At 32.4% G+C, this 27,906-nt stretch overlaps 1 protein-coding gene across 1 annotated transcript; it reads right to left on the bottom strand.

Moving 5' to 3' along the window:
• Positions 1-13,208: 13,208 nt before the first annotated feature.
• LOC129001845 (uncharacterized) lies at positions 13,209-27,842 on the bottom strand. The gene is made up of 3 exons (XM_054429299.1): positions 27,711-27,842; positions 14,415-14,726; positions 13,209-13,898 (listed from the first exon to the last, which is right to left on the bottom strand). The coding sequence occupies exons 2-3, from the start codon at positions 14,723-14,725 to the stop codon at positions 13,694-13,696; spliced, it is 516 nt and encodes a 171-aa protein (XP_054285274.1). The 5' UTR covers position 14,726; positions 27,711-27,842; the 3' UTR covers positions 13,209-13,693.
• Between the last annotated feature and the right edge of the window lie 64 nt (positions 27,843-27,906).

Genomic DNA, 27,906 nt, shown 5'->3' on the forward strand with positions numbered 1-27,906 from the left:
ATTCTAGAAAGAATTTAATGAAAAGAAACTGAAATGTTATCTCATTGAAAGGTAGGTGTAAAAATAGCTAGATAAAAAAGAAAGAGGAATAGGCTATATGATTAACAGTGATAAAAAATGAGACATTAAAATAAGCATGCATATAAAGTAAACAGGAAAATGAAGTACCTATTAAAATAGGCATGCACTGGATCAGGATATATAAATACAGTTATCAAAGAATAGAAACAGGCAGTAAAGATAATAAGTAGAAAGTTGAAATTAATTTAAAGAGCGAGGAAGACATTTTTATAGGAAGTTGAAGTCAAATAGTGCCTAAATGTGATAGAATAGTAGGGATAGAGAAAGTAATGTAGTTATTTGATAGCACAAGTTGATCAGATCAGAATCAAAGACAAATTTAGATTTAAAAAATTGTAATAAAAATCAAAGATAATTAAAAAGACAAATAGCCTTGAGACAGAGAGATTAACTGAGTTACACAATAATCAAAATTAAATACAGTTAAGAGAAGGAAAAAGGAGAATAAAGCAGGTGAATTCAAGGTAAAAGGAAACAAATAAGGATCAGAAATTTAGACAATCATGCAAAGATGAACAATTAGAAGTTAGAGGAAAATATAATTTGGGTTAGTCAAAGAAAAGAGTTTAAGAAAAAAAGTGTATGAGAAAAAATTAAAAATAATGTATTTTACGATATAACTTTTAGAGTAAGATAACGGTTATTTGCGATTGTTTGAGTAAGATATTGAAAAGCCCTGCAGTTACTATTTAAGATTAGTTGAAGTAAGAAAAGGGAGTTGACAGATTAATGACAGACTAGTAAGATAGACATGAAATATAGTAAATGGATTAATTGTGTGTTAAATTGTAGTAAAAGAAAAGTAAAAGGTGGATAAAAGCAGTACTGACACTGCAAAAGAGAAAAGAACATTGATTGATTTAAAAAAGAAAAAGAAATTGATATTATCAAACTGTTTTAAGAAATAGAAATGCAGTAAGTAAAGGAAAAAAACTAGCTTAGAAACAAACAGTGTTTTAGATCAAATGTTTTTAAAGAGAAAATTAAATGTCAAATTAAAGAAAAAAGTAAGAATGTAAGATAAAGATATAAACTCTGGATAGTAGAAATAGAAGTGCATATTGAACCAAAAGATAGGAGAAAAAACTAAGAAAAACTAAAAGGGTAAACAAAATAATTGAAGGGAAAGATAGATATATAAAGAAATATGTAAATAAAACATTAACACTGTTAGAAAGGAAAAGAATGAGAGAAATGTTGTTTAGAAGAAGAAAGAGGTAAAAAAATCTCAAAAATTGGATTGTTTAAAAGAAGAAAATTAATTTATAAATAATATGCAAATTGGTAGTAAAAAACAGGAGAAAATTCTGAACTTCTGATAAAGAAAGAGATCAGTTAGCAGTAACACTAAGATAAAAAAAATAGAATGAGAGAGTCATGCAGTTTTAAAAAAAGAAATAGAAAGTTAAAGATAGGAAGTGCTAAAGAGAATAATAATGAAATAGATATAAGAGAAGGATTGGAATTATAAAAAAAATATAGTAATAGAGGAAGAAAAAGAATAGCTGTATTGGGGATTGGTTTTAATGGTGAAAAATATAATGAGAATGTCATGCAAGTACAGTATAAAGAGCTGTAAACAGGTACAAAAATAAATAACAATTTAGTACCTATCAAAGAGAAGAAAAATAAAATTGAAATTAAGTTGAAATAGATTTAGAAATGCAGGAAAAAAGTAAGAGAGTAAGGCAAAGCAAAATAGCTTTGATAGTGTGATAGTAAAAAAAGAATTTAGATATTCATATGCAGTCTTTAAGAAGAAGGTAAAGTAAATAAGTCATGCAAGTATAAGAAATAAAATCAATTAAGAAAACATGAAATGGAAAATAGGAAGAGTAAAAGAGGAGGATAATAGCCATGCAGCTATAAAAAATGTAATGTTGATAGATAAAGAAAATATAAAATGAAAGAGATTGAATAAGAAGAGAAGGGAAATAATATAAAAATAATCTTCAAAATAGATGCAGTGTAGAAGTACAGGAAAAAGAGGGTGTGAGAAAATAAAGAATATTACAGTGTAATAGCGAACACTGAATTTAGAGAGATTGTAATTGTTATGGAGGAATATCATATGAAAGGAAGACTCAATGAGAAGAAAGATATAATAAAAATTTAAAATATATGTATAAAAAGAGAAGAAAATAGGAAGATAATATAGGAATAATAGTAGTATTACAGTAGTGCTATAAAAAAAATAGAATGAACAATTCATGTAGCTGTAATATTGATCAATAGGTAAAAAAATGTCAATTTAAAGATGGGTTAAAAAACTAAAATAGTATTGCATACAAAAATATTAACTAGCAATGAAAATATAATATGAAAGATAGTAAGAGTTGAAAATAATAAAATTTAAAATGACATGAGATTCATCATGGATCCAGAAAGGAAGGTGAAAAAGTTATAAAATAAGATAAAGAATAAAGCATTGCAACTGTGATAGACAAAATATATTGAGATGACTCAATTATTAAACAGAAGAAAAGAGAACAAAAGATAGGCCTGAAAAATATTGGTACAAAAAGTTCCAAATAGATTTATAAATAGAGGAAAAGAAGATTCATAGAGTGAAATAAAGAATCATATCATTGACACTGTGATAGAGAAAATAGTTGGAGGGAGTCATGCACTTATAGTGAAGAAGAAAAAGAGAACAAAAGATATCTTTGGAAAAATAGAAAAATAAATGTATAAAGGGTTAAGAATACATTTTTAATCAAAGGAAAAGAAAAGTCACAGAGTGAAATAAAGAATAATAGCATTAACACTGTGATTGATAAAATAGATTGAAAGGACCATGCACATATCAAGAAGAAGAAAAGAGAACAAAAGATAGGTCAGAAAAATATAGGTATAAAAAGTTCCAAATAGATATATAAATAAAGGAAATGAAAATTCACTGAGTGAGATAAAGAATAATAGCAGATTGAAAGAGAGAGAGAGAGCAATGCACATATCAGGAAGAAGAAAAGAGAACAAAAGATAGGTCAGAAAAATATAGGTATAAAGAGTTCCAAATAGTTTTATAAATAAAGGAAAAGAAAATTCAGCGAATGAGATAAGGAATAATATCAATGACACTGTGACAGGGAAAATAGTTTGAGGGAGTCATGCACTTATACTGAAGGAGAAAAAAAGAACAAAAGATATCTTGGAAAAAAAATTTGAAAAATAAAAGTATAAAGGATTCAGAATACATTTTTATTCAAAGGAAAAGAAAAGTCACAGAGTGTAATAAAGAATAATAGCATTTACACTGTTATAAATAAAATAGATTGAGACCATGCACATATTAAGAAAAAATGAACAAAAAAGAGCAAAAAACAAAAAAGAAAACAAAAAACAAAGAGAACAAAAGATAGGTCAGAAAAATATATCTATAAAGAGTTCCAAATAGTTTTCTAAAGAAACGAAAAGAAAATTCACAAAGTGAGATAAATAATAATAGCATATTGAGGGGGAGAGAGAGAGCAATGCACATATCAGGAAGAAGAAAAGAGAACAAAAGATAGGTCAGTAAAATATAGGTACTGTATAAAGAGTTCCAAATTGTTTTATAAATAAAGGAAAAGAAAATGCATAGAGTGAGATAAAGAATAATAACAGATTGAGGGGGAGAGCAATGCACATATTAAGAAAAAGAAAAGAGAAAAAAGATAGGTCAGAAAAATATAGGTATAAAGATTTCCAAATAAATTTATAAATAGAGGAAAAGAAAATGCATAGAGTGAGATAAAGAATAATAACAGATTGAGGGGGAGGGCAATGCATATATTAAGAAAAAGAAAAAAAGAACAAAAGATAGGTCAGAAAAATATAGGTATAAAGAGTTCCAAATAAATTTATAAATAGAGGAAAAGAAAATGCACAGAGTGAGATAAAGAATAATATCAGATTGAGAGAGAGATCAATGGACATATTAAGAAAAAGAAAAGAGAACAAAAGATAGGTCAGAAAAATATAGGTATAAAGAGTTAAAAATAGTTTTATAAATAAAGGAAAGAAAATTCACAGAGTGAGATAAAGAATAATATCAGATTGAGAGAGAGAGAGAGCAATGGACACAAGAATAAGAAAAGAGAACAAACGATAGGTCAGAAAAATATAGGTATAAAGAGTTCCAAATGTATTTATAAATAGAGGAAAAGAAAATTCATAGAATGAGATAAAGAATAATAGCAGATTGAGAGAGAGAGCGATAGAGCAACGTGCATACTAAGAAGAAGAAAATAGAAGAAAAGATAGGTCAGAAAAATATAGGTATAAAGAGTTCCAAATAGTTTTATAAATAAAGGTAAAGAAAATTTACAGAGTGAGATAAAGAATAATGGCATTGACACTGTGATAGAGAATATAGTTTGAGGGGGTCATGCACTTATAGTGAAGAAGAAAGAGAGAACAAAAGATATCTTAGAAAAATTAGAAAAATAATAGTATAAAGGTTCCAGAATAGATTTTTACATAAAGGTAAATTAAAGTCACCGAGTGAGATAAAGAATAATATTGACACTGTGAAAGATAAAAGAGATTGAGAGAGGCATGCACATATTGAAAAGAAGAAAAAGAGAACAAAAGATATGCCAGAAAAAAAAAAACAGAAAATTAAAGTATAAAGTTTTCAGAATAGATTTTTAAATAATGGAAAAGAAAAGTCACAGAGTGAGATAAAGAATAATATAATTTACACTGTTATAGATAAAATAGATTGAAAGAGCCATGCACAGTTATTGCACATTTTAAGAAGAAGAAAAGAGATCAAAAGGTAGGTAGGGTAAAATAATAAATATGTAGATATAAAGAGTTTAAAAATAGATTTATAAATAAATTAAAAGTCAGAGAGTAAGATAAAGAGTGGTAAAATAGTATTGGTATTGTAAGAGTAGAATAGAGGTTGAGAAAGTCATGCAGTTAGGTCTTAAGTACCTAGAAGTGGAACGAAAATATTAAATAATAAAGGTAAATATAGAAGGCCAAACCTACGTAAAAGTAAAGGATAAAAAAACAGAGAGGAAGATAAAGAGTACTCATAATGTTAGTGTGATGCATAACTAAATAGAGATACAGTTATGCAGATTTAAAATAGTAGAAGTAAGAGGTGATAAATAAAATATAAAATAGAGGCAAAGAAAGCAATGAAAAATAAATGAAAAGCAAACATTATTAGGAAGATATAAAAACGTAAAAGAACAGTCATAAAGATTTATTAATAAATTGATATTGTGATAAAGAATTGAAGGGAAAAGGAAAACTTTGATTGTTTTATGTTTTAATAAGTATGAATTATAGAAACAAAGAAATTACCTTAACATAGTTTGAAACAAGAACAGTGAGGAGAACATTGACATTGGACAATTAACAGGGTGTAAAATAAAGAGGACAGACAATAAAGAGATAAGAATGGAAAGAAAATGTTTAAAGAATGAAGATAAATAGAGTGGAAACTGTGATGGAGATCTCAAGACTGACAGAGATAGGTAGTTATTGAGAAATAGAAATGGAAAAAGTGAACAAAAGAGTACAAGAACAAAGTAAAGACTGAAAGTTTTAACTAAATATAAAGAGAAGCAAATTTAGAGATGATTACTTTTTAATATTACCCAGATTGTGATCAATTACAAAGGGTTTAGTGGTTTAGATATATATACAGTTTCTTGAAGACAAGTAATTAAGAATTAAATCACATTAATTCCAATAAAGAATTGGACTTTTAAAAGGTAAAAGTCACATAGGAAGATAAGGGAAAAAGGTGAAAATTAAAATCATAGGAAATATGAGATTACTTGGTTCATGCAAATATAAAGGAATGAGAGAAAACAAGATAAAGTAAAAAGGAAATAAGAGATTACATCCTACTAATATTATAAATGAGAAAGTTTGGATGTATGGATGTATGGATGTATGGATGTGTGTTTGTGACAAGTGAACGCGAAAAATACTGGTCGGATTGGGCTGAAATTTGGCATGATGATAGCTCACATTCCCGATTAACATATAGGCATATTCTTATTTCAAAAATCCTTTCGGGCTCCGCCCCAGTGGCTCTGGAGTTTCCCATGTTAACCTTATGAGAAATGGAATTAATGAATCTTAACAGCTGTTTCAATTAAACAAGTTGGTTCTGTTCTATGATGTTCAATAGCATTAAAGTTACAAGGATTACCAACAGGGTGCAGCACTATTATTTCTTTTACATTTATGACAACAGCTAATTTGCAACCAAAAGGTGAGTGAGCGTAGCGAACGAACTTCAACCTGGAGGCGAGTTAGCGTAGCGAACGAGCTAACCTGAAGGCAAGTGAGCGCAGCGAACGAGCTCCAACCTAACGGTGGTTGAGCGTAGCGAACGAGCTCCAACCTAAAGGTGAGTGAGCGTAGCGAACAAACTTCAACCAGGACGTGATTGAGCCATGCGAACAAGATAATCTTGAAAATTAAGAAGTTAAACGGGGCAAAGCCCGCAGGTTACAGCTAGTAGTTCATAAAGGATTGAAAAAGAGAAAGTAAAAGAGCAGTAAAAATATCCATTGGATAAAAAAATAACCAGATAACAAAAGTATTCAAGTAAAAGGAGAAGAGACAAATAATGAAGATAAGTATAATTGACAATGTGGTGTGCAAAAATATTTAGAGCCATGCAGTTTTTAAGAATTAGAACTGAGAAACTTCAGGATAACTGAGAAAACACAGCTAGTAAAAGCAAGAATTAAAAAGAACAAAATTATAGTGTGAAATCAAAGATAATGAGAATAGCATTGAAACCTACCAGAGATATAGAGAGTGGTATCATGCATTACCAACCATTACAAAATGTGAATTAATATAGATGGAAACTACAAAAAAATATGCCCTGTGTTTTAAAAATACTGTAAATACAACAATCAATTTTTGTTTAAGCCAGATAAGTTTAAAGAGATAAAATTAAATTAGGCATGCAATAAATAGGAGGGAAACACAAAGAAAAAATCAAGATTTGAAATACTAAGACTCAGTAGGTAAAGAAAGTAAAGGCAAAAGGTTTTTAAAAAATAGGATGGAATATTTTATGAATAGGGGAAAAATATCACAGTAAGGAAATACCGAATTAGAAAATCATAGTCATATATCATAAAATAAGTGAATGATTATAAATAAGTAAGAAAACAAAGAAAGTGAAGAATATGAAGAAAGGTGTGAAAGGGTTCAACATATAATCCAACTGAGGGAAATTAGTATTATTCAAGTTACCAAACTAACATAGGCTAAAATTGAAAAAAAGAATCATGAAAAATAGTTGTCTTCAGTGCTTGTAGCACATATACATTTTACATCAGTACAAAACAAAAAATATATCAATTAAGTTATAAAAATGCCAAATAATAACAATACTTTTATAGTTTTGAAGTTCTTTGCAACTAAACTATGCTTACCTTACCCTCCAATACTTATAGAAATTTAGTATCTGAACCGGCAAGTTGAAGTACGGTACCTAATAGTATCCAAATAAAATAAAGTTTTCTTTTCGAATTTCCATTAATATCTAAATAGTTATAGCCTATGTAAAAAAGTTATTTTATTCAAGCTAAACATAATTGTTTGGCTCAAGCTATAAAGTACATAAAATCTTCTTAATTAGTAGGAATGTAATGTATAAAACATTGGAATTAAAATCCTCAGTACATAGAGGTGCATTTAATGTGTAAGAGATCAGTTTTTAAGGCTTAGACTAAGTTAGATTTTTAAAGCTTTAACCCATAAAAATAATGACTTGTCAATTAAAGGTACAGTATAGTAGTAAAATAAAAAAAAACATAAAATGAGTACAATTTTAAATACTCTAGATAATTGTTATGCTTGCTTCTTATAATAGTACAATCTTTTAAACTAATAAAAATATATTTCATTTAAGAGTAAACACATTTTCAACATCAACATAGCATGCATGTTTTAAGATAATTTTTGAAAAATACAAAAACTAGAAAAAAGTATAACAACAAATATAACAACATTAATAACATTTTACAATTTATTAACATGCAATTAATTAACATTTGATGTATGCAACATGCATAACAATATTTTACTAATTTGGGAGAACGAAGCAATGCACAGATTACAAAAAACATGCTTTTCTTTATGGTTAACATACAATAGGTAACTGTTTCCAAGAAGAAAGTTGAAATCCATTTTGACATGCTTCTTTTCAATCATGCAAATTAAAACCAATACATTCTTAAATATGCTATACAAAATTGTAGACATGTATTAACAGTTGTTCAATCATAAAAAAAAGTACCAAATATAAGAAATATGTTTATAACTGAGCTGTATTTCTGTGAAATCCACATGAACATGTACATTTTCATATAAACAAATGCATAGCTGAGCAATGCAGAAATTGAAGGTTAAAGATAGGTAGAATAATTAAAGATTTGACCAATGTTTGCCATAGAGTAAAAAGGGTCTCCACACAACTTACTAATCCAGAAACCAAGATGAATGTGCACCAAGATGCATGTAATTAAAACATTATTCAAAGTAAACTGTTTGGATTTAAATTAAGTGGGAGAGGAAAGAACGAGAGAACGACAGAACAGTTAAATTGTAGAAGAAAAAGTATAAAAGTTAAAAGAAACAAAAGTTGGTTTTGTAAAGTATAAACAAGATTGCAACTCATGGCAGTTCATGCAGAAATCTAAAAAAAATAAGTATGACAGTGCATGCCAAGGAACTTGGGGTAAAAGAAAGAAAAGTACTGAAGTATCTTCAAAGGGATTTGTGAATGTTATACAGGGTTGTTGGATTTAAAACTTAAAACACAATATAAATGCTATGAAGTCTAACATTATTGTGAGGCTATGATAAAAGAAACAATTCGAAGGAAAAAACATTGAAAGTTTATAGGCAATAAAATGAACAGAAAAATGAGTACTAAGAGGAAAGAAATTAGGAATTAAAAAGAACAATTAACAGGTGCATAGAACAGAATATAAATAATGTAATGCTTTGCAATGGTTCAAGTGTTAACATGAGAGAAAACCTCTAAAATTAGAAGAAAATATAGAGCAGAATAGTACAGAAAAGTACCTGGAAAGAATGTAGAAAAGCCATTATGATATAAAAACAAGTGTGATAGAGAAAAATTATAAAAAATAGAAAATTTGAAAGAGATTCTGCGAAACTATACATAGCTGAAAATTACATGTAAGAAGTAAAACAGCAAACATTTCTGAATGGAAAATACTTTTAAAAATACGGAAATCATGCAAACATTTGAAAACATACAAACGGGAAAGGTAGTAGGGAAGAAAACATTGTAGAAAGTAAAAAAATATAACAAGAATTTAAGAATTGCAAAAACTTAATGATGTTTTCAAAGAATTAGATAGTAGAAAAATACATTGAAAATAAGTGTATAGAATAGAGTGATTAAAGAAGAGGGAATAGAATAGTGAATAAAGTTAAAACTCTGTTAATGACATGCAGTAAGATATTTAGCATATTATATCTATATAAAATCTTTCAGTATTAATATATTCAATAGTATAGTCTATATAGTCAAGAATATAATTCAAATATTGAAACTTAAGTGGAAGGCCAGAAGTTATAGAAAGTTACATGAATTTAAAATAATTGAAAATCATTTTAGTATGCTTTAAGTATTTAGGCATGCTTTAAATTTGTAATATAAAGTAATAAAAACATTATTGGAAGAAGAAAATAACTAAAGATATAACAGGAGTTGAAGGAGGTTTTTTGAAAGAAAGCATAATATAAAAAAAAGAATTGAATAAAAAATAGAAGAAATACATTTACTATACCAGTAGAGATATACATCAAACCAGAAAATATATTAAAGTATCTTTGAGATATTCACATGCTCCAAATTAAGAGACAATAAAAAGTAGAAATACAGTAAGAAGTAAGGAAAAAATAATGAGACGAATAGATAATCATTTTAAAGAGTAAGTAGTATTGATAGCATGCTCGTGATACCAAGTGTAGTGAAGAGGTCAAGAAAAAACTGTTAAGAAGAGGAAATTAAAATATGTATAGTAAAAGTGAAGAGACAGAAAATTTAGTTCAAAAAATGTTAAGCATTCACATGCACATACACAGATGGTTTTGACAAGAGAAAAGATATTATATAATTATTCTGAGAAACACATTCAATATCTTTATAACTGGTGCATGCATTCCTGTATGAATGAATGTATGCATCATATTATAAATTATAATAAAACAGATAGAGGTTGTAGAGAATTGGATTGCCTAAGGAAGAGATACAAGAAATAACTTATCAGCATGCTCTTAAGAGTTATAGTAAAAGGGTTATAGTTTAAGGTAGAAAAGAAAGGGTTATAGTTTAAGGTACAAAAGAAAGGGTTATAGTTTAAGGTACAAAAGAAAGTAATATAGTTTAAGGTACAAAAGAAAGTAATATAGTTTGGATGGTATCATGCATCATAAAAGAGAGAAATGTATAGCTTTGAAAATATATATGGCAAAACAAAAAAGAACAGATATAGATAAAGTAGGTGGAAAGAGATATGTGTGCTATAAGAAAGTACATTCTCAAAAGCATAAGAATAGGATACCGGTAATCCAAAGGTAAAGAGATAGTAAATTAAATTACTAATTAATAATAAATAAAATATTACAGCATGTTGGTAGCAGTATTGGTAGCAAAAGTACATGTGAAAGTTAATGTATAGCATAAAGAGAATGAGGCTGTGAAAGAAAATATGAAGAAAGACAGTGATTTATTTTTTAAGTGATATAAGTAAAGACAGCATGCTTTGCTTGGATACTTGGGTAAAATTATGGACAGAAAGGAGGCAAACATTAATCGTGCATTTAAATATACAGTAGAAGTAACACAAATAAAGTAGTTTCAAACTGGATTTGGTATTTCATGCATTAAACAAGTGTCATTCAATTGCAGAAATCTGGTAAGGACGTAATTAAAATGTAAATAGAAACAAGTCTTGAGTAACAAGAATAAAGCTTGAAATTGTAGAGGCAGAGGCATGCTGTAAAGTGTTTAAATAAAAAAATGTAAAAATATTTTAAAGATGATAGAAAAACCTTGAATTATGTAAAGTTTTAACAATATAAAAATTTGAAAATTTAAGCAAAAGTATATTCATCAATGTATTTAATCTATCAATCAATTTATTCATTAATTAATTTTATGTATTTCACGGTCAAAACTAAATTCTTAGCCGTGTTAAAAAAATCATGCATTTAGTTTCTTAATATTAAGATACATTAATAGTTGACTATAATTACATTGCGTACTAATACTGTGCTAGGTAAAACTATTCTTAAAAACTTATAGAGTTTTTAAAGAAAACACACATTTATAAACAAATAAAAGTCAGAGTGATTTTTTGCCAAAATCTAGTAAATATTTTAAAGTGATTTCAGAAATTTTGAATTGCAAAATTTTATACACTTAACAAAACTCAAAAGTATCCAAAAAGTCTGAATATAGGATGTATAGTAAATGATAACTTATCTTGTTTTATGGATTTTAAAAGATTGTACTAATATTTTACTAAATAAATCTACAGATTTTCCAAATGGATTTACAATTTTTACAATATTCAATTAAAGTGCTCCTAATATTAATATCACAGTTTTATTTTATGGTGAAATCCCTTTAGTGTAGAGTATAGTTTACAGTGAGCAAAATAATTGCCATAAACATTTAATATCACATAAGCAAAAGTGCTGTCAAACCAAAACCAATATTTCACAAGAACATAAATTAGCTCAGCATGTCGGTAACCAAATAACACAGAGTATAAAGAAGTGTTGTTAAAATCGTAAATTTAGCTCGTGACCCAATCGAGTTTATTTACATGCAGTTGACATTAACAACTCGAAAGCAAAGTGACCTTTCGAAAGCGTTTGTGGAGCCGGCATCAAGCGTTGTATGCGAGAGTAATGGACCTTAAAGTGATGTAACTTTCCCAATACGTCCACGCCGCCATCTTGAGATAGGTTATACAATCTGGAAACACGTGGTATGCAACTGGGTACCACCAGAGTGCAACAGGAAGTGATATGGAATTATAATTTGTAACACTTAATATTCATTGTAGTTGCTCTGTGCCAGCGAGTGATTACTCTAAGCTTGATTTTGGCAATGGATCTACAAGTACAATTTCTCTCAGTAAGCTCAGTGAACCGCTAGCCTATATGTAAACATAACACGGTGGTGGAAACTTCGAAAAGTCTGGTAACCTTTTTTTGTAAAACTTCAATATCATTGAAATGTTAGACTTTTTACAATTCTATATATGTAACAACACAACCTCTGAATAACCCCAACTACAGTATATAAAACGAAGAAAAACAAATAGTTGAAAGGTAAATGTATAAAATAATGTTGTTGTATTAACGGATTTAAAAATCTTTCTAACCGAAAATCTTAAACCAGCTAAATTCTAGAATAACTAAGCACAACTTAAAAACGAAAGATGAACTTCCTAAAAATGTAAAACTATCTTAACATCAATTGCTAGTTGTACCCTGTTATCAAAATAGATAAACAAACTAGTCCCGTAAGCTATCAATTTAGACAAAAATACAATCATAAGGAAAGATATATTAAAAAATATGTGAGCTTATCTTATTGCATTTTCTATGATGTGAAGCGTGAAGGCTGTTTTTGTTGGTTGAAGGTGCTGGCGGACTGCATCCATCTTCCATCTCACGCCAAGAAGTTGAGATTCAAGGTCTGGAGTTTTGAGACCCAATGTGTGCTTTGTAAATCTACGGTAAAAAGTTTGCTTTCAGTTAAGATTCAGTAAAGTATGCATAAGACTGTTTTCAACGTGTAAGTTCCCTGATGTGCTACCGTGACTGATAACGTGATAACCAATGATGCAACAGGAGAGCCTGCGGGTGAAGTCGTCAAAAGGTTGTGATTGCGGCGTCCACAGAGTACAGTGCGGAACCGCCAATTTCACAGGGTAATAGATTTGTCGCACGTTCCATTAAGCACTTTCATTCTCGTCCTGTAGAAAGCTCCAAAAAAAACTCCTCTGAAAGCGTGACTAGAAACAAGAAAGCACTACAAGAGCCAAAACCAAAAGTGAGCCCGAAATGTTAGTGAAACAAGAATAAGAATACAGAACAAGTTGTGTACAAACATTTAATCACAGGAACACAAGTTTACAATGTGCTTGCACCAGAAGAGATATACTACAGGGACATGCCAACTACAACATGCAAAGTCAAGCATTGTCCGTGAAACACTGAACCACTAGATTCACACTGACTAGGTTAAACACATCACAGTCGCTCGCTGCGGTTGACGTTATTTTGTACTGCCGAAGAACGTGTTTGAGACAAGATGGCACAAGATGTTACATACACAGCCATGCGATTAGGAGGAATGGAAACTTAAGGTGAAGCGCTCGTAACATACGTTCACACGAATCTTGTTAGGAATATAAAATGCTGTCCTAGCTGAGTCCCTTGAAGGACACAGAACATTCAAATTCGTTTTGTGTATTTGTCATAAGTCTTGAACGCATCCGTGCGAGACTGCATGTTTAAAAACGTGAAAAAAATCCTAACACACAGCCTTCCGGTACTCCAGATCCATCTTTCAACTTCGCGTCTATTTCTTTATGATCCTGTAGCCGCAGAAGCTGGCTGAAGTGGTGTCCTGTAGGAGATTCCCCTCCTGCAGGAACACAGCTGTGACATCACCGACCTCCAGGTCCAAGAGAGCGACGCTGGAACCTCCTCCGGAGTGTGGACCTCCAGCAGCGACGACGTCCGTCCACTCTGTAGTGTTGGCAACCCTTTTCTTCAGCATCAGTCTGCAAGGAAAGTTACCCTCTATAGCGAAAACCAATCATTCACATTCAAAAAGGTAATTGGCAACTGGATTAGACAAAGCTATGGCACCAGATTGATTAGTTAAATGCTTTGAATGTTAAAAAGATAGGAATCTAGTGAAGAAATAAGGTTACGAATGCGATTGTGTTATTAAGGACATCTTAGGTAGAAAATACACATGGAATAAAAAAATGTGTATACTTGAATCATGAGTGCTCAATAACAGTTAAATTAACCTTTAACTGATTTTTAATATCTGGAAGATATACGATTTTCTTCCCTGTTACATAAACCATACTTTAACTGCATAATTTTAACTATGCAGTCGTTCAAAACCTGACTAACACGTTTGACTGCCAATTGAAATAGAACCCTAGCGTATTGATTACAGCCAGGCTGTTTGGCAATGACTTGTCCTGCAGGAAAATATCAGTTGCCGAACTCCCATTGTAAAAGCAATATGTTATGTGTACGTGTATCTTTCATAAATTGTTTACCTGGTGTCAGGTTTCTCGCCGTAGCCAGAGAAGGCGAAGTGGTAGAGTCCGGGGCAATGGCAGGTGAACTCCCCGGTCTCCAGGCTCCAGCCGACTCCTCGGTCGTTGAGAGGACGTTGGTAGCTGAGCTGACCCCGGGTAGAAGAGGGGTTGACACCGGCGGCGGAGAAGGCGACGGCCCCGCTACAGTCGACGGCGGTGGCTAGCTTGCGGGCGCCGACTACCCCAGGGTTGGGCTCGGCCGGGTCCGAGAGTGATGGGAGTGCAAGTGCTATCAGTAAAATCCCCAAGAGCGGGAGTGACGTCTCCATTCTGAAAAAAAGAGATAGGTTGGTCTTTGGAAAGTAAAAGAAGATATAGGAAATCATGATCGTGCAAAGATCTCTCCGGGCCTTGAAAATAATAAAGTAGGTTTGCGATGGCTGGTGGCAGTGCACCTATCGTATTACCTAAATGGAAATTTAAATTCTTCAACATACCAGCCATCATATTGAGCGATATTTCCTCGTTCTTTCCATTACTATTCAACTACGTCACAATTGTACATGTAAATCATATGAATATGCCCATTACTAGCGTACACCATTACTCACCCACCAAACGACGTTTTAATGCACAAACCCAAATATGACTCAAAGGCCATTGATCTATACAAAAAAACATTGATTTGCTTCAGCTGCGTGACGTTACCTCAATATTGGTTTTGTTCCAACAAGCATTTCAAAAAGACAATGCCCTATTTTCTTCAGTGGGTTTCATTGAAAGAAATAACAGTAGAAAGTCGGAAAATCTATATTAAACCGAGCAATTGTTTTCTGCACTGGTTACAGAGATATAAAAAGTGGACAGTTCTTGTTCCGTCGATAGCTTTCCCCTCCAACAACACTCGGTCACGACGCTCGGCTTCATAACTTCCGTTAAACTGCTGATTACAAAAACCTTTCACTACTTCCCCACAATCATGACACTTTCCTAAACGTGGCCAGAAGTGGAATAATCTCAATGAGTCGGTCCTTGGTTGGAACTGGTTATTGAGATCTGTAGAGTATCCGACGACTTTAGTGTAAAGAGGTTTCCACCATTGCATGAGTATCGGGCAGACGTAAAGTAAAGATCAATAATGTAAACATTCATATAGTCATAATTGAAAAAGTTTGCAAAGGAATGTATCAACAAAAATGATTCTACCAATAATAATGACAAATTAATCGTGTACGCGTAGTTGTAGTTTGTTATGATCAATTAACTTCATTTGTACAATATACCTACAGGAGGCAGTGATTTATAAGTAGTAAGTTATACAGTGTTAACAATGTACTTAACTATTCCACTTTTGAGATATAACTATGGTATTTACCTTGTTTGTAGGTTTGTCATGGTGCAGTTTAAGTGAATAATTAACACGTTTGATAGTTAAGAGGTTTTCTCAGAAACCAACCATAGTTACGTGGGAATGTGACTTTCAAAACAACACAGGTTTGTGGTGACCGAGTTAAGAAAGTAAAGAAGACAACCTTGGGGAACTATTGCACACTAGGAAGTGTTAATCCAAATCAATGCTAAGAATAACTTCTTCAGTTTATTATGCGATTTACCAATTATATTGCAATTATTATTTTAATTTACCGTCAAAATTATTATTTTACCGTCAATTTGTAGGTATTATTGAAATAAAAAAATAGCCCCCTTTACAAATAGATACAGGGATCTCAAGCAAGCAAACACATTTGTAGGATAAACTGTGGTCAAAATAATTGTAAACTATACAACTGATTGTAAAGAGCTGTATGATGGAACGGGGGTACGTTAGTTCCGCATTTGCTACCTACACTAATCCGGGTCCCGTAGGGTGGGTTATAATCCGGTAGGTTAGTTCCGCAGTTGACGGCTTTAAACAATAGATGTCATGAAATTCTAAAGAGCAGTGAAGCGTACAAAAAAGCCAGTCAACTTCGGTGTACCGCTATTGTAACTTATTTTTATGGATTATTTTGATAATCCATAAAAATAAGCAAGTTCTGATTGAGTTAAAGTTGAAGTAGCATGTTTCAGTTGTAGCGATGTCTCTATAGTTTTGTACCAAAGCTGATGCAGATATTTTGTTCACCGATCCCAGCCATTCAAATCATTATCAACTCGGTATGTACCAAAGTACCATTAAACTGTGTATTGCCAGCAACCTGTCCTGTGAAGCCGCAATCTTAAAACTAACAATCACACTACACCAGCTGTTGCTTAAATACGTATATGTTACAAAATGCTAATAACTCCAAACTTGTCCAACTCCAAAAACGCTGGTAAACTAGAAAGATTCTCGCAGTAACATTATACTCTAGCTATGTATAATATAATGTAGTATGTATGTATAGTATAATGTATAGTATAATAACAACACTGCGTTTTTCGACACAAATTCATCCTTTGGATGAAAATGAAATGGCATACGTAGAATTGACTTATTTATACTATGTGTAATGATATAACCATTGATAGGTTTATGTAATCGATAAGGGAATGAAAGTTTATTTAAATATACATAGTAAAATAATAGATGTTTTAATTTATTTTTTTGAGCAGTCTTTAAAATATTTAGTTTGTTTAGTGAAATATAATTAGTTATAACTAACAGCTGGTTGAATAAAAAATATTCTATAGATTTACTCTGAGATTTTGTCATTGATTATAGGAAATCAGTAAGATCATTCTTTAACCATTGCTGTATACAAATCGAAGCTCACGAATCTAAAAAAAAAAAAAAAAAAAAAAAACTTATGAGAATTATTTTACTATTCAACTTTTTGAGGAAAGGTTGGGAAATAACAATGATCACATGTTTTAACTCATCTTGGAAGCTTTTTCTTTACTATAAATTTTGAACTGCTTAAACCATGCCTGAATTAGTAATAGATACACTATATACAGTTTAATGGACTGCTCGATTCCCGTACGTAGGCCGCGCCAACAACTCGTTATTACTAAAAAGTCAAATCAGTATTATTACTAAGGTAATTTGTTTTTAACATTTATGAAACAGGTGAATTTCCTTACATCCTTAACCTAAAATTTGTAGAGTTTGTATCATTACTATTCCGAATTACTTATCGGATACAAGCGTATCCAATCTTTGGATATTTAACATCAATATGTTCAATATTCATTCTACGTCGGCTTTTCGTGAGGCTAATTACGTTTATCTAATGAAGTGTAACCCACCTTTGTCAATATAAATGCGGAACAAACCTACCTACTTAAGGGGTCCACCAGATTCAAATGCGGAACTAACCTACTCATTTATGGTCCTAGGGTCATTATCTGCGGAACTAACCTACCACCCATAGTTGAGTTGTAGATTCCGCATCCGAAAAGTCGGTCACTATCTTCACCAATTACACTGTCATCTCCCCGAAGACCCAAACTCTACAAAAACTACGTATTAACGAGCAGTTCTCCCAGCTATCATGTGACCGTCTGCAACGCCGCCTTACATAACCAAGATAGGGTTACAACCAGTCTGCCCACGTTGGCAATTTTCTTTTGTTTTCGCGGCCCGCGCCCATCGGGCGCTCCATGTAAGGCGTTGGGTAGGTCGGCGCCTAGGCGCGCCTTGGACCTGTCTGAACCACACTTTGACGAGCTAAGCTGGAAATCTTATGTGGAATAAGTTAAAAAAAAAAAAAACTACGAGATTAAAATCAACTTATATATCAATGAAAGTAGGGGTTTATATTTGTTTTTAATGTTCTATCTCAATGTTATACTTTGGAAATATCCTAAGTCGTTAAAATGTCGTCTTTTCAATTTAGAAATTATACGAGTATAAATGAGTTTTTTGAGGACGAGAATAATCCTGTTACAATATTGGATTATTCATCCATAACTAGTTCTTATTTCGAAGTAATTCTATCTTAAAAAAGTAGATGAAAACTGTACAACTATAGAAACCATCTAGCTTTATTCTATAACAAATATTCTACACAGTATATTGTCGGGCAATATTATTTGGTCATAATGAAAATTAAATGAAAACTCGTTTATTTTTTCAGGCAAATTCTTACACTTAACCTGAAGCTACTGTAGCTAGGTTTATATTCAAACTATATATCTCCATTGGTTGCATTGCACATTGAGGAATATTACCATAGAACGAAAATACTGTATTTCGTATTTAAATACAGACTTAACCTCAGATTTAATTAACTAATCATAACAGCTGGCCGAAGTGTCGCAACAGCTGATTGTTTGATCAGCTGATTACAAGAACTGTCTCGCTCGTGCCTTGCTCGTCCTTGGTAGCCGTTATAGTTACTTTCTCTCCCGAGGTTGGGCAAGTCTTTCCTGTCCCTCTAATTGCTTGGTTAATGATTGATTAAGTCAATCAAACGAAACCTTTACAGCATTAGAGAGTTTAATAGATTAGTGTGGTCAAGAATGAAATATTACCTTGGATGACAAATTGTGTTTCTGTAATGACAGATGTATTAAGGGAAAAAATACATTATTGCTTTATCCTTAAGTTAAGCTTTATTCAATGCGTATTTCATTTAGGCCTACTGTTATGTTTTTGCTGTTTGCGTTAAATTTAGTGTTAACATTAGTGTTAACAACAAATTGCAATCAGTGAAATTGAGATAAAAATCAGTGTGCCTCACAAAAACCGGAATATTCTCTGTACGCCTACATGTGTCGCATAAGTAAACAGCCAATCTCCAGGAAATGGTTCTGTGGGGCAAACTAAACAGAAACTCAAGAATTGATTTTTTTTCTAAATCGCTTTGTTAACCATATATCCATATCCATCATTCTGTATTTTCTATATAAAATTTGTTATCTTTAGATTGGTCCAACTGATCTTAATGTAGCATCATGTCAAGGTAAAAGATACCTGTGTTGGAACAGAAATAAGCTTGATCCAATTAAAAGTTTCAAAATGAAATACATTTTATTGATCTAAATTACTGAAAAAATCTGATTTTATGAATATATTTTAATAATCAGTTTTTTCTTTTACAATTTTCAGACGACAAAAAGTTCAAAGAGATAGAATAAAATTGGCTGGACCATAACGATTTTTTGGTTGTAAAATATGGCAAAAGGTTTATCTGTTCAAATGGAAAAACTAAAGAAATTTTCCTATCTGAAAAAAAAAAACTGTTCATTTAATTATTATTGACAACAATGCACGTATGAGTCAGCTATAGCTATGATAGTTAGCACCCAAAGAGTGAATATTCACTTCTTTGCGTGTCTTAGCTATACTATAATATGAGTAACGTTTGCGCACAATGATTTCAAAAACGGCTCCTATGATTTCCTCCAAAAATTGTTAGAAATATCTTAGTTTTAGGCTAAAAACAATATCCAGTTCTGGAAAAATTCGTTTTTCGTTAAAAACTTAATCAGTTTTAAGAAAATATAAATAAATGAATTGTAAGATATGCTTGTAACAAATCATCTACAGTACAGAAGCAAATAATTACTAAATACAGTACCAAAAAGGATAACTCTAACATTGCTCAATGATTATGATTATAAAATACACTTGGATTGTATTACTAACCAAGAGATGATTACGACTATTCAAAAACGCAGTCTCTTAAAACCGCAAAACAATATACACCAGCACTAGACTATTATTGAGTTAAAACTCTCAAGGAAAAGTAAAGGACGTTTTGTAGTTCTCAACGATGCTAATTAACGATTCAGAATGGGTGGTTTTTTTATGATTCCGCAGCTTATAAAATAGAAATGGTATGGACCAAAAACATAAAAAACAATGACCTGAAAATAAACATGTTTGTATTATTATTTCAATGTAGCCTAACTCACAAAAAACGTCCAAAGCAAATGTAGATATTATTAGTATAGATCTTATCCAGTGACGTAATCTTTTATGATTTTGGTCCATACCGTTGCTGTTCTAATATCCGTTCCGCGATGCTAATGCCAAACATGATATCGCAACCAGAGAACACACATAATATTCGTAACTTGCAACAATGCTGGTCAACAGCTGATGTTGAATATCATTTGGAGTTTGTTATTGAACAGAAATTTTTGTTGAGTAAACTAAGAATGAAGAGGGAACGTCTACCGAAGAGAGATTTGGCTTGACAACTTAATTAAACGGGATAAAAGTGCAAATGAAGATGATTTACACGTAAAACAAGTAGGTTTAAGGTAGTCCTATGTTTTAATAAGTTAATATAGAGTTCTAAATTAGGCCTAAAAGTTTTATTTTAACATGTTTGTTTTATTTTAACTTATTATAAATGTGATTCAGTATAAAAACTTCCTGCTTCACACTCGTGTGGATCATAATATGCTCTAGACTCTATCGTAGGCCTTTTTATTTAGGGATTGATTTATATAGTCTAGACTCTAGAGCATAAAAGAAAAGCTACGCCATTTTTATCTCGCAAAACCTTAAATTCAACCTTTGAAACTTTCCAATTGTATGAGGGGCAGAAGATTAAGTACCTACGTGGAAAAAGATAAAGAAAATTTTGACGATTATATGACGATTAACTTTGAATACACTTTAGATTATGAAATTAAATGAAAAATAATTTATTTACACAGGCAAAGTTAGAGCCACATGGCCCATTCTTACACTTAACCTGTACCATACTTTAAAATATGATATAAATATTTCAACAGAATCAGTTTAATATAAGTTCAATAATTATAAGTAAATTATAAGTTAATGTACTCGCACAGATGTTCTCTGAAATAATTGCAACATCTTGTGTGTAATTGACGTACGTATTTCCAATATACAAACCACGATTACTAAAGTCTCATTTATGGCACGTCTATAAGTTGAAGCCCGAAGTGCCTGCCCTCCCCCACCTTAGCTACGACTCTGACAACACCAATAAATAATTTCATTTATAACACATTCTTATTATTTTGAAACGCTCAAATTTGGGCTTACACGACGAAAGGTTTAACGAGTTTAAAGAAAGTGTTCCACGGAATGAACGCAGCCCACGGCCAATGAGAAGTCTGTTATCCACTTGATGTCAAGGCTTTAGGCCAATCACGTAGCCTACAAGGCCTAACATCTAACATCCTCGCTGTGCTGGAATACTAAACAAGTTTCATTACATTTGGCCTAATTTACCATCTGTTTTTGAGACCTTCTTTCCGCTTTCTACGTGATTACCAGTAGACGAATATGTATTACGGACAAGAGTGAAAACAGTTCAATTGGATTCATGATTCGAGGAGAGTGGTAGTCAGATGTCACGTCGTGTGTCATATTTGAAATGATGATATAGAAATTATAGCACTTGGGAAGTTTGATATTCCGTGTTACAAATTAATAATTTGTTTTTGTCTTCTTAACCAAAGAGTTGTCTGTCCTTGTTTTAAAAAACGTCCAAATTCACACACTTCTAAATTAACCTGTATTATCATCATCACTAGATGCGAGTTAACGTAAATTTTTAAGAAGATACATTCAAATAATGATGATTGTATCATTCGTCAAACTGTACAGCACTGGCTTGATTTACTATTTTTTTGCGTTATCATTAGTTATATCAAAGTCAACAGTTAAACCTATATTCCGTTAACCTCGACAATTTAATCAGCACACGAACATGTTCCCAATCTTCACCACATCGATCAGCACCGGTTCAACATAAATCACTTTGGTTGATTATTCATATTCGATTCATTGAAGTATCGAGTCCAAATCTATTATCAGAACCGTTCTACCGTCTATCTGACCTACTGATCTTCCACCCACCCTTGTGCCTCATTGTCCTGTCAAACAGTTGGGCCAATGGTCCATTAATGTCGAGGCAGCCATTATCCAGTTTCACCTCTCCCGCCAGATCCTCGCTTTTCCCGCCGACGCGCCAAATGGAGCGGAAAACTGTTTCGGTAATTACAGACCGATTTCTGTTTTACCGACGTTTTAGAAATTTTAGAAAACTCAATATTTTGTTGGTTTATGTCCAAACTGATCGCAAAAGAAATCACTGTTCTTGTTCATGTCACTGTTTGTCACAGTTTTTGATCAATTGGATTGCAAATACGAAAACGAAAACGCTTAAGTTTTTGTTTGCAAGGGCACAACCAATCATACCGATTTTAAGAACGGTTTATGGGTTGAGTTCAAGTTGCATGGAGTGTAGGAGTATTTAAGGGCAATCCATGCATTTCATATATCTTGGGTTACGTTACAAAATTTCCATTCACTTTGAACACTAATATGTTTACAAAATCATCTTCGGTGTTAACACCTTCCTTCAAAATGATTTTGAATGGAATTTAAACTTTACTGTTATTAAAATACGAGAATTTAAACTGCTGTATTGAATAAACGTCGTATACAAAACTGTTGTGAGACCTACAGCATTTTCACAAAACGATTTCAATCAATAATTTTTTATTCAATGATAAAAAAGGATCTAAATTGTATTTAAACGTCACTTATTACCGGTAAAAAACAATATTACTTAAACCCATTAAAAGTGAATCGATGCAACAAGAATGGTCAAATCAAACTTGACCATTTCCTATTGTGGAATTTCCGCTTTACGTGTTCATTTCACAACAAGTTATTCAATATCAAATATCGTCACGCTTTCTGTGCTTCACTCATTCGTCTTGGCTATTGCAATTCAGTGGAAACACCGGATGTATATTTGTATGGACTCGAACCAATGGTTAATTTACCACTGAGCCTCAATTTCATACCCAAACCTCTCTGGATATCAATAAATACATGCTCGAATACCTCTCGGACTTAAAAATGTTAGACCTCACCAAATCAATATATTTTCCTCATTTGAATATCAACCTTCTCAAAGTGAACACCAATTGCTAACCAAACGTGGAACAAGCAATGTAGCCAAACGAATGTGGAGCAGATATTATTGTGATCACAAGATAAAATGAAAGTGGTATTCGCAACCGTCTTTCTCCGGTGAGTTGCGCAATCGCACATGTTGTAACAAGCAGGTCTGGTCAGCGGGAGACTACTACTCCTACACATGGCGGAATATGATGAAGTTGAGGAAGATATGACGTGAAGCTAATGGGAATTGGCAATTGGTGTGATGTTGAAAGGTAGAAAGTAACCGAATACCTTGTCTTTATCAAAAACCGTTTCTTCGCTTTTGTAAGTAGACGGCAATAGATGTGTTAAAATATCGTTTTCCCTTGGGAATTTGTGTTAATCACTTGAAAAAATTGGAAACCAAATTATTATTTTAGAAAACGTTGCCTATTGAATTCAACAGACCAAATTAACAATGGGTGTCTGAAACGTAATTTCTTTCAGTTCGGAAGTATGTTATATCTCGTGAAAAATTCATAGTACAGTACATACATGCAATCAATCATAATTATAACGTTAAAAAACTGCAATTATCTTTAGTCTCTTTGCTAAACTTAAGATTAATGGTTTTTAATGGATAGATATATCTGGGTAGCGAATTGGCTATAGTGCTCGCCTTCAAATATGAAGGTCACCGGTTCGATTCCCAAGTGAGACCGGTTCTGGATAAGGTTTGGACCAGTAAAAAATTATAATTGTGTTCAAAGGGATATAAAAAAATGTGTATTGAAATTAAGGAACATTCAGGGCAGCTGAGGACTATTTCTGCAATGACGGGGACCGAAATCCACACCATAAACATTCCGAAGGCCAAGAGGTTTCTGTTGACTACTCTGAATAGTTCAGATACAATATGACGGGGAATTAAATTTTGAAGGGGATTCCTCAGACCAGTAGCCAACACAAATCTCATTACACAAACAGTTAATGTATTCTAGTGGCGACTCGGACCGAGTGTTTACTAATGTGAGTGGTTCAACAAAGAGATTACCTTGCAGAAACGACAGGCTGTCAAACGGTACATTGTACAGTAATGTCAAGCCACTTCGGAAGCCGGTTTTTGGAGGACAAGTTAATATATACATATAGGTGGGAGTAATAGCTCAGTGATGTGAAGCGTGGGTATATGGTGTTTGCCTTTAGACGGAGACGATTTTTCAATAGAAAATATTATCATTGCATGCGTGACTTATAACTTTTATTCTGGGGCTTAAGAAGGCCTACGAGCCAATGGGATGGACTTATCACCGGTACTGGTGATTGGCTGGTTTTGAACCCAGACCTCTAGACCTGAGGTTTTGATCTCAAACCACCAAACCATCCGTATTACGCCTTTCTGGTATATTTCGAAGAGATGTAATAGTTAAGTCACGATAAGACTCCTCGACTAAATGACAAAATATTTTTTACGCATTATCTGCAGAAGTCCATACACATATTTTATGTCCCCCGCCACAATTTGCGTTTTTTCGTTGATTTGAAAGGAAATTGGTTAAACCGTATACTGATCTTATCTGACGTCGACATCTGTGACTAGAATCGACATATTTTGTAATATAACTACTCGGACCCTCAGATTTGCTGCTTCCAGCATACTTTCAATAATAAGATATATGTTGAGTGCTAAAAAAATAGGTAGTTAAACAAGGATGGTCTACACAAAATTTGTATTAAGGTTCGTACCGTGCATGAAATAATGGCTAGAAGTTGCCGTAGTGTTTTTGCCGTGTTATTTTTACTGAGATATTATGAAAATTGACCCTTCTCTTAGGCTAATGAGCAATAAATAGTTTGTATTATATAACACACCATCTTTATAAGTCATGAATTGCTAAGCTGCATCAGCTCGAATCATCATCGGGAATGTTGGCACTTTTAAAATAATTATAAAACATACTAATTCTTAGACGTTAAAATATACCCATTATAAAATATGTGTTAGGTTGTCAAACCTTTCACAACAAATGTTTAATACTTTTGTTAAATTCATGAGAAATGACAAAATAAACAAAAGCGGTCCCAACACTGATCCTTGGAGGACACCCACGTTATCAAGTTACTCAACCTAAGTGACTTATGATGGCCAGATATGGCCGTCCCACCACTGCCCCCCCCCCCGCAACACCCTCATGGGGTCACCAAAGGTGAGTGGTCGCCCTTGGACCAAGAGTCCTGGATAGCTGCCCAACGTGGACCTTGGACTCCCGTTCCCTGTCTATCATGTTCCGCAACCATCGTTCCCGTTATTTGATTTTTTTCTGTCTGGCAAATTTGCATTTAATGTAGATGGATTCGAACGAAGCTTTCACTACTTTTAAATTAATGTTTTAAAAGGTACTAATTTCTGTTTGGTACAGATTTATTTGGGTTTGGACGTTTAAATTTGGGTTTGGTAATGGTCGGTTTGAGGTTAGATGACGTTTATACTTTGTAAAGCATAAGGCCAAGGCCAAATATTATTTTATCTAATAGTTTTTGCAAGGACATATCTGATGCAATTGCTTGATGTTGTATATTCTGTTGGTTTATTCACTATTAACTACAAGAAGTTCCCCAACAAAGTTAGATTAACATTCGCAAATTCAATTAATTTATTAAAATAACTTATCTAGGAAGATAGGGCAAGACCTTATAAAGCCAAAGTCTCACATTCTGCATCAGACTTAAAACGAAAGTATGTTTGGTTTCCCTCCTTTATTACATTATGAGTAAGACGGACAATCCTCATATCTTTACAAACATAATGTTTACTATCATCCATTCGTAACTGTCAAATAGTTTGCACCTCTTCTCAATTTTCTAAGTGGATTGTACAATTCGTAAAATTCTCTCGTACTTTTTGTCAGTGAATTTAACGCAACGTCTAACATGTGAATGTTCGAGACTAAACGTGTTATTGGAATCAACATCATATTATCATTATTGTCATCAAGGATTTCACCCACCCCAGGCGACCTTGCCAATCTGAAGATAAACAACTTGTTTTTGTGTTTCGCCGAGTCGGGATTTCAGATTTACGAAAATAACTTTAATTATGTTTGTGATGAAAAAATCCCTGAGATTCTGAGACATCATAACAAATTTAGTGAATTTTCAATCGGCATCGCGATTTTTACAATGTTATTACTCAAAGGCAAACGCGCCTTGCGTACAAACGCAACTTGCAATACACAGGAGTGTCTGAATCACGTTTCGCGCCGGGTCATCTGGTTTGCAGTTCAAGGCTAAAACCATTGACTATATATACCTATATATAGTCAATGCTAAAACGTATAATTGAAATAAATCAACTAACCTTCAATATATAATATTGTATATAGTTTTTTTTTTAACATTTGGAAAGCAGTATGAGATTTAGCATATGAAGGAGTAGGCAATATTTGGGCGGAGATAATTCGGCATCGTCGGCAAAATAAGATCCGATTACCTTTTCTTGTGCTATATTTTTATTTTATAAACTATAAGGAAAATTTACAACTGATAATTACAAGTTTGGCTGCAAAATAATCATCCATTTTGTCTTAATGAATTACGGAGCAAAACATAAATTTGCAATTTAAAACGATCCATCTAGATAAAAAATGTTTGCTATGTTTTAGTTTCCGCCAGATAATTTACAAAAATAGCTAACTTACGGGAGGTATATGTATCAAAATGCCACTACGTGAGACTTATGTGGTGGCATTTTAATACAAATGCCTAACAAAGCCTGCTGAAATAACAAACTAACATGAACAGGGTAATTTAAAATTAGTAATTGATCTCATTAGTTTGAAATAATTTGTCAATATTTTACCTAAACTAAACGTGGCACACATTATTATGACGGTGAATACTCAGCACACACTTTGTATTGCAAATACATAAACACTGTGGGTAAAGCAATGCCTACTTAAGTACCTACTTTAAGTAAGTTGTTGATATGTCAAGAATTTGTTTATCTATAATACATGACAGCAAAAGAGTAGAATAATATCTTTGTTGGGTTACTGTTATCTTGTATAAATTATTTGACATCGACCATCATACCCATTAATATAAGCCCTATAATATAGTTATAACCAAGTTTAACAAACAAAACGCACGGTTATTTAACTAGTAAACTAGTTTTCATTTTCTGATTACTGTAGATTCTGAATTGTTTAACCAACTCCCATTTCCACGTCAACACACGTTGACAGACGCAGCTCAAACGACTAATATTAAAGTTCTATTTAGCCATGATCTTATGAAGAAGCAGCATTTTTTATAAAGCCTCCCTTAAAAAATATATGAGTCCCCGAAAGAAAGTCATCCCTTTCTAGATATGTTTTATTTAATTTAAAATCTTTTTAGACGAAGGGGCCTAATTCTTTTGTAAATAACATCTTTGAAAATTCAAAGATTAATGTTTACATTCAATACGTCATAATCACTAACACAGTACAGCAGTTGACAGCACCTACCTGAAGATGGAGACAGGTGGTTCCCGCTCGAATGTCCGGCGCTGAATGCAACTCAGCCCCAGTTGACAAGAACAGCTGTTTTCTCCCTCCACTCGCTCAGCTGTGCTGCAATCAGCTGATCCGTTACTTTTACTTTCCAATTTATGAGCCAATGGCCGACCATGTGTAGCCGTGCCACCTCAATTGCTATGGTTTT

The sequence above is a fragment of the Macrosteles quadrilineatus genome, unplaced genomic scaffold (genome assembly GCF_028750875.1).
Source record: "Macrosteles quadrilineatus isolate MER2022 unplaced genomic scaffold, UCM_ALF_1.0 Scaffold_8__2_contigs__length_117827958, whole genome shotgun sequence".
Lineage (NCBI taxonomy): Eukaryota > Metazoa > Arthropoda > Insecta > Hemiptera > Cicadellidae > Macrosteles > Macrosteles quadrilineatus.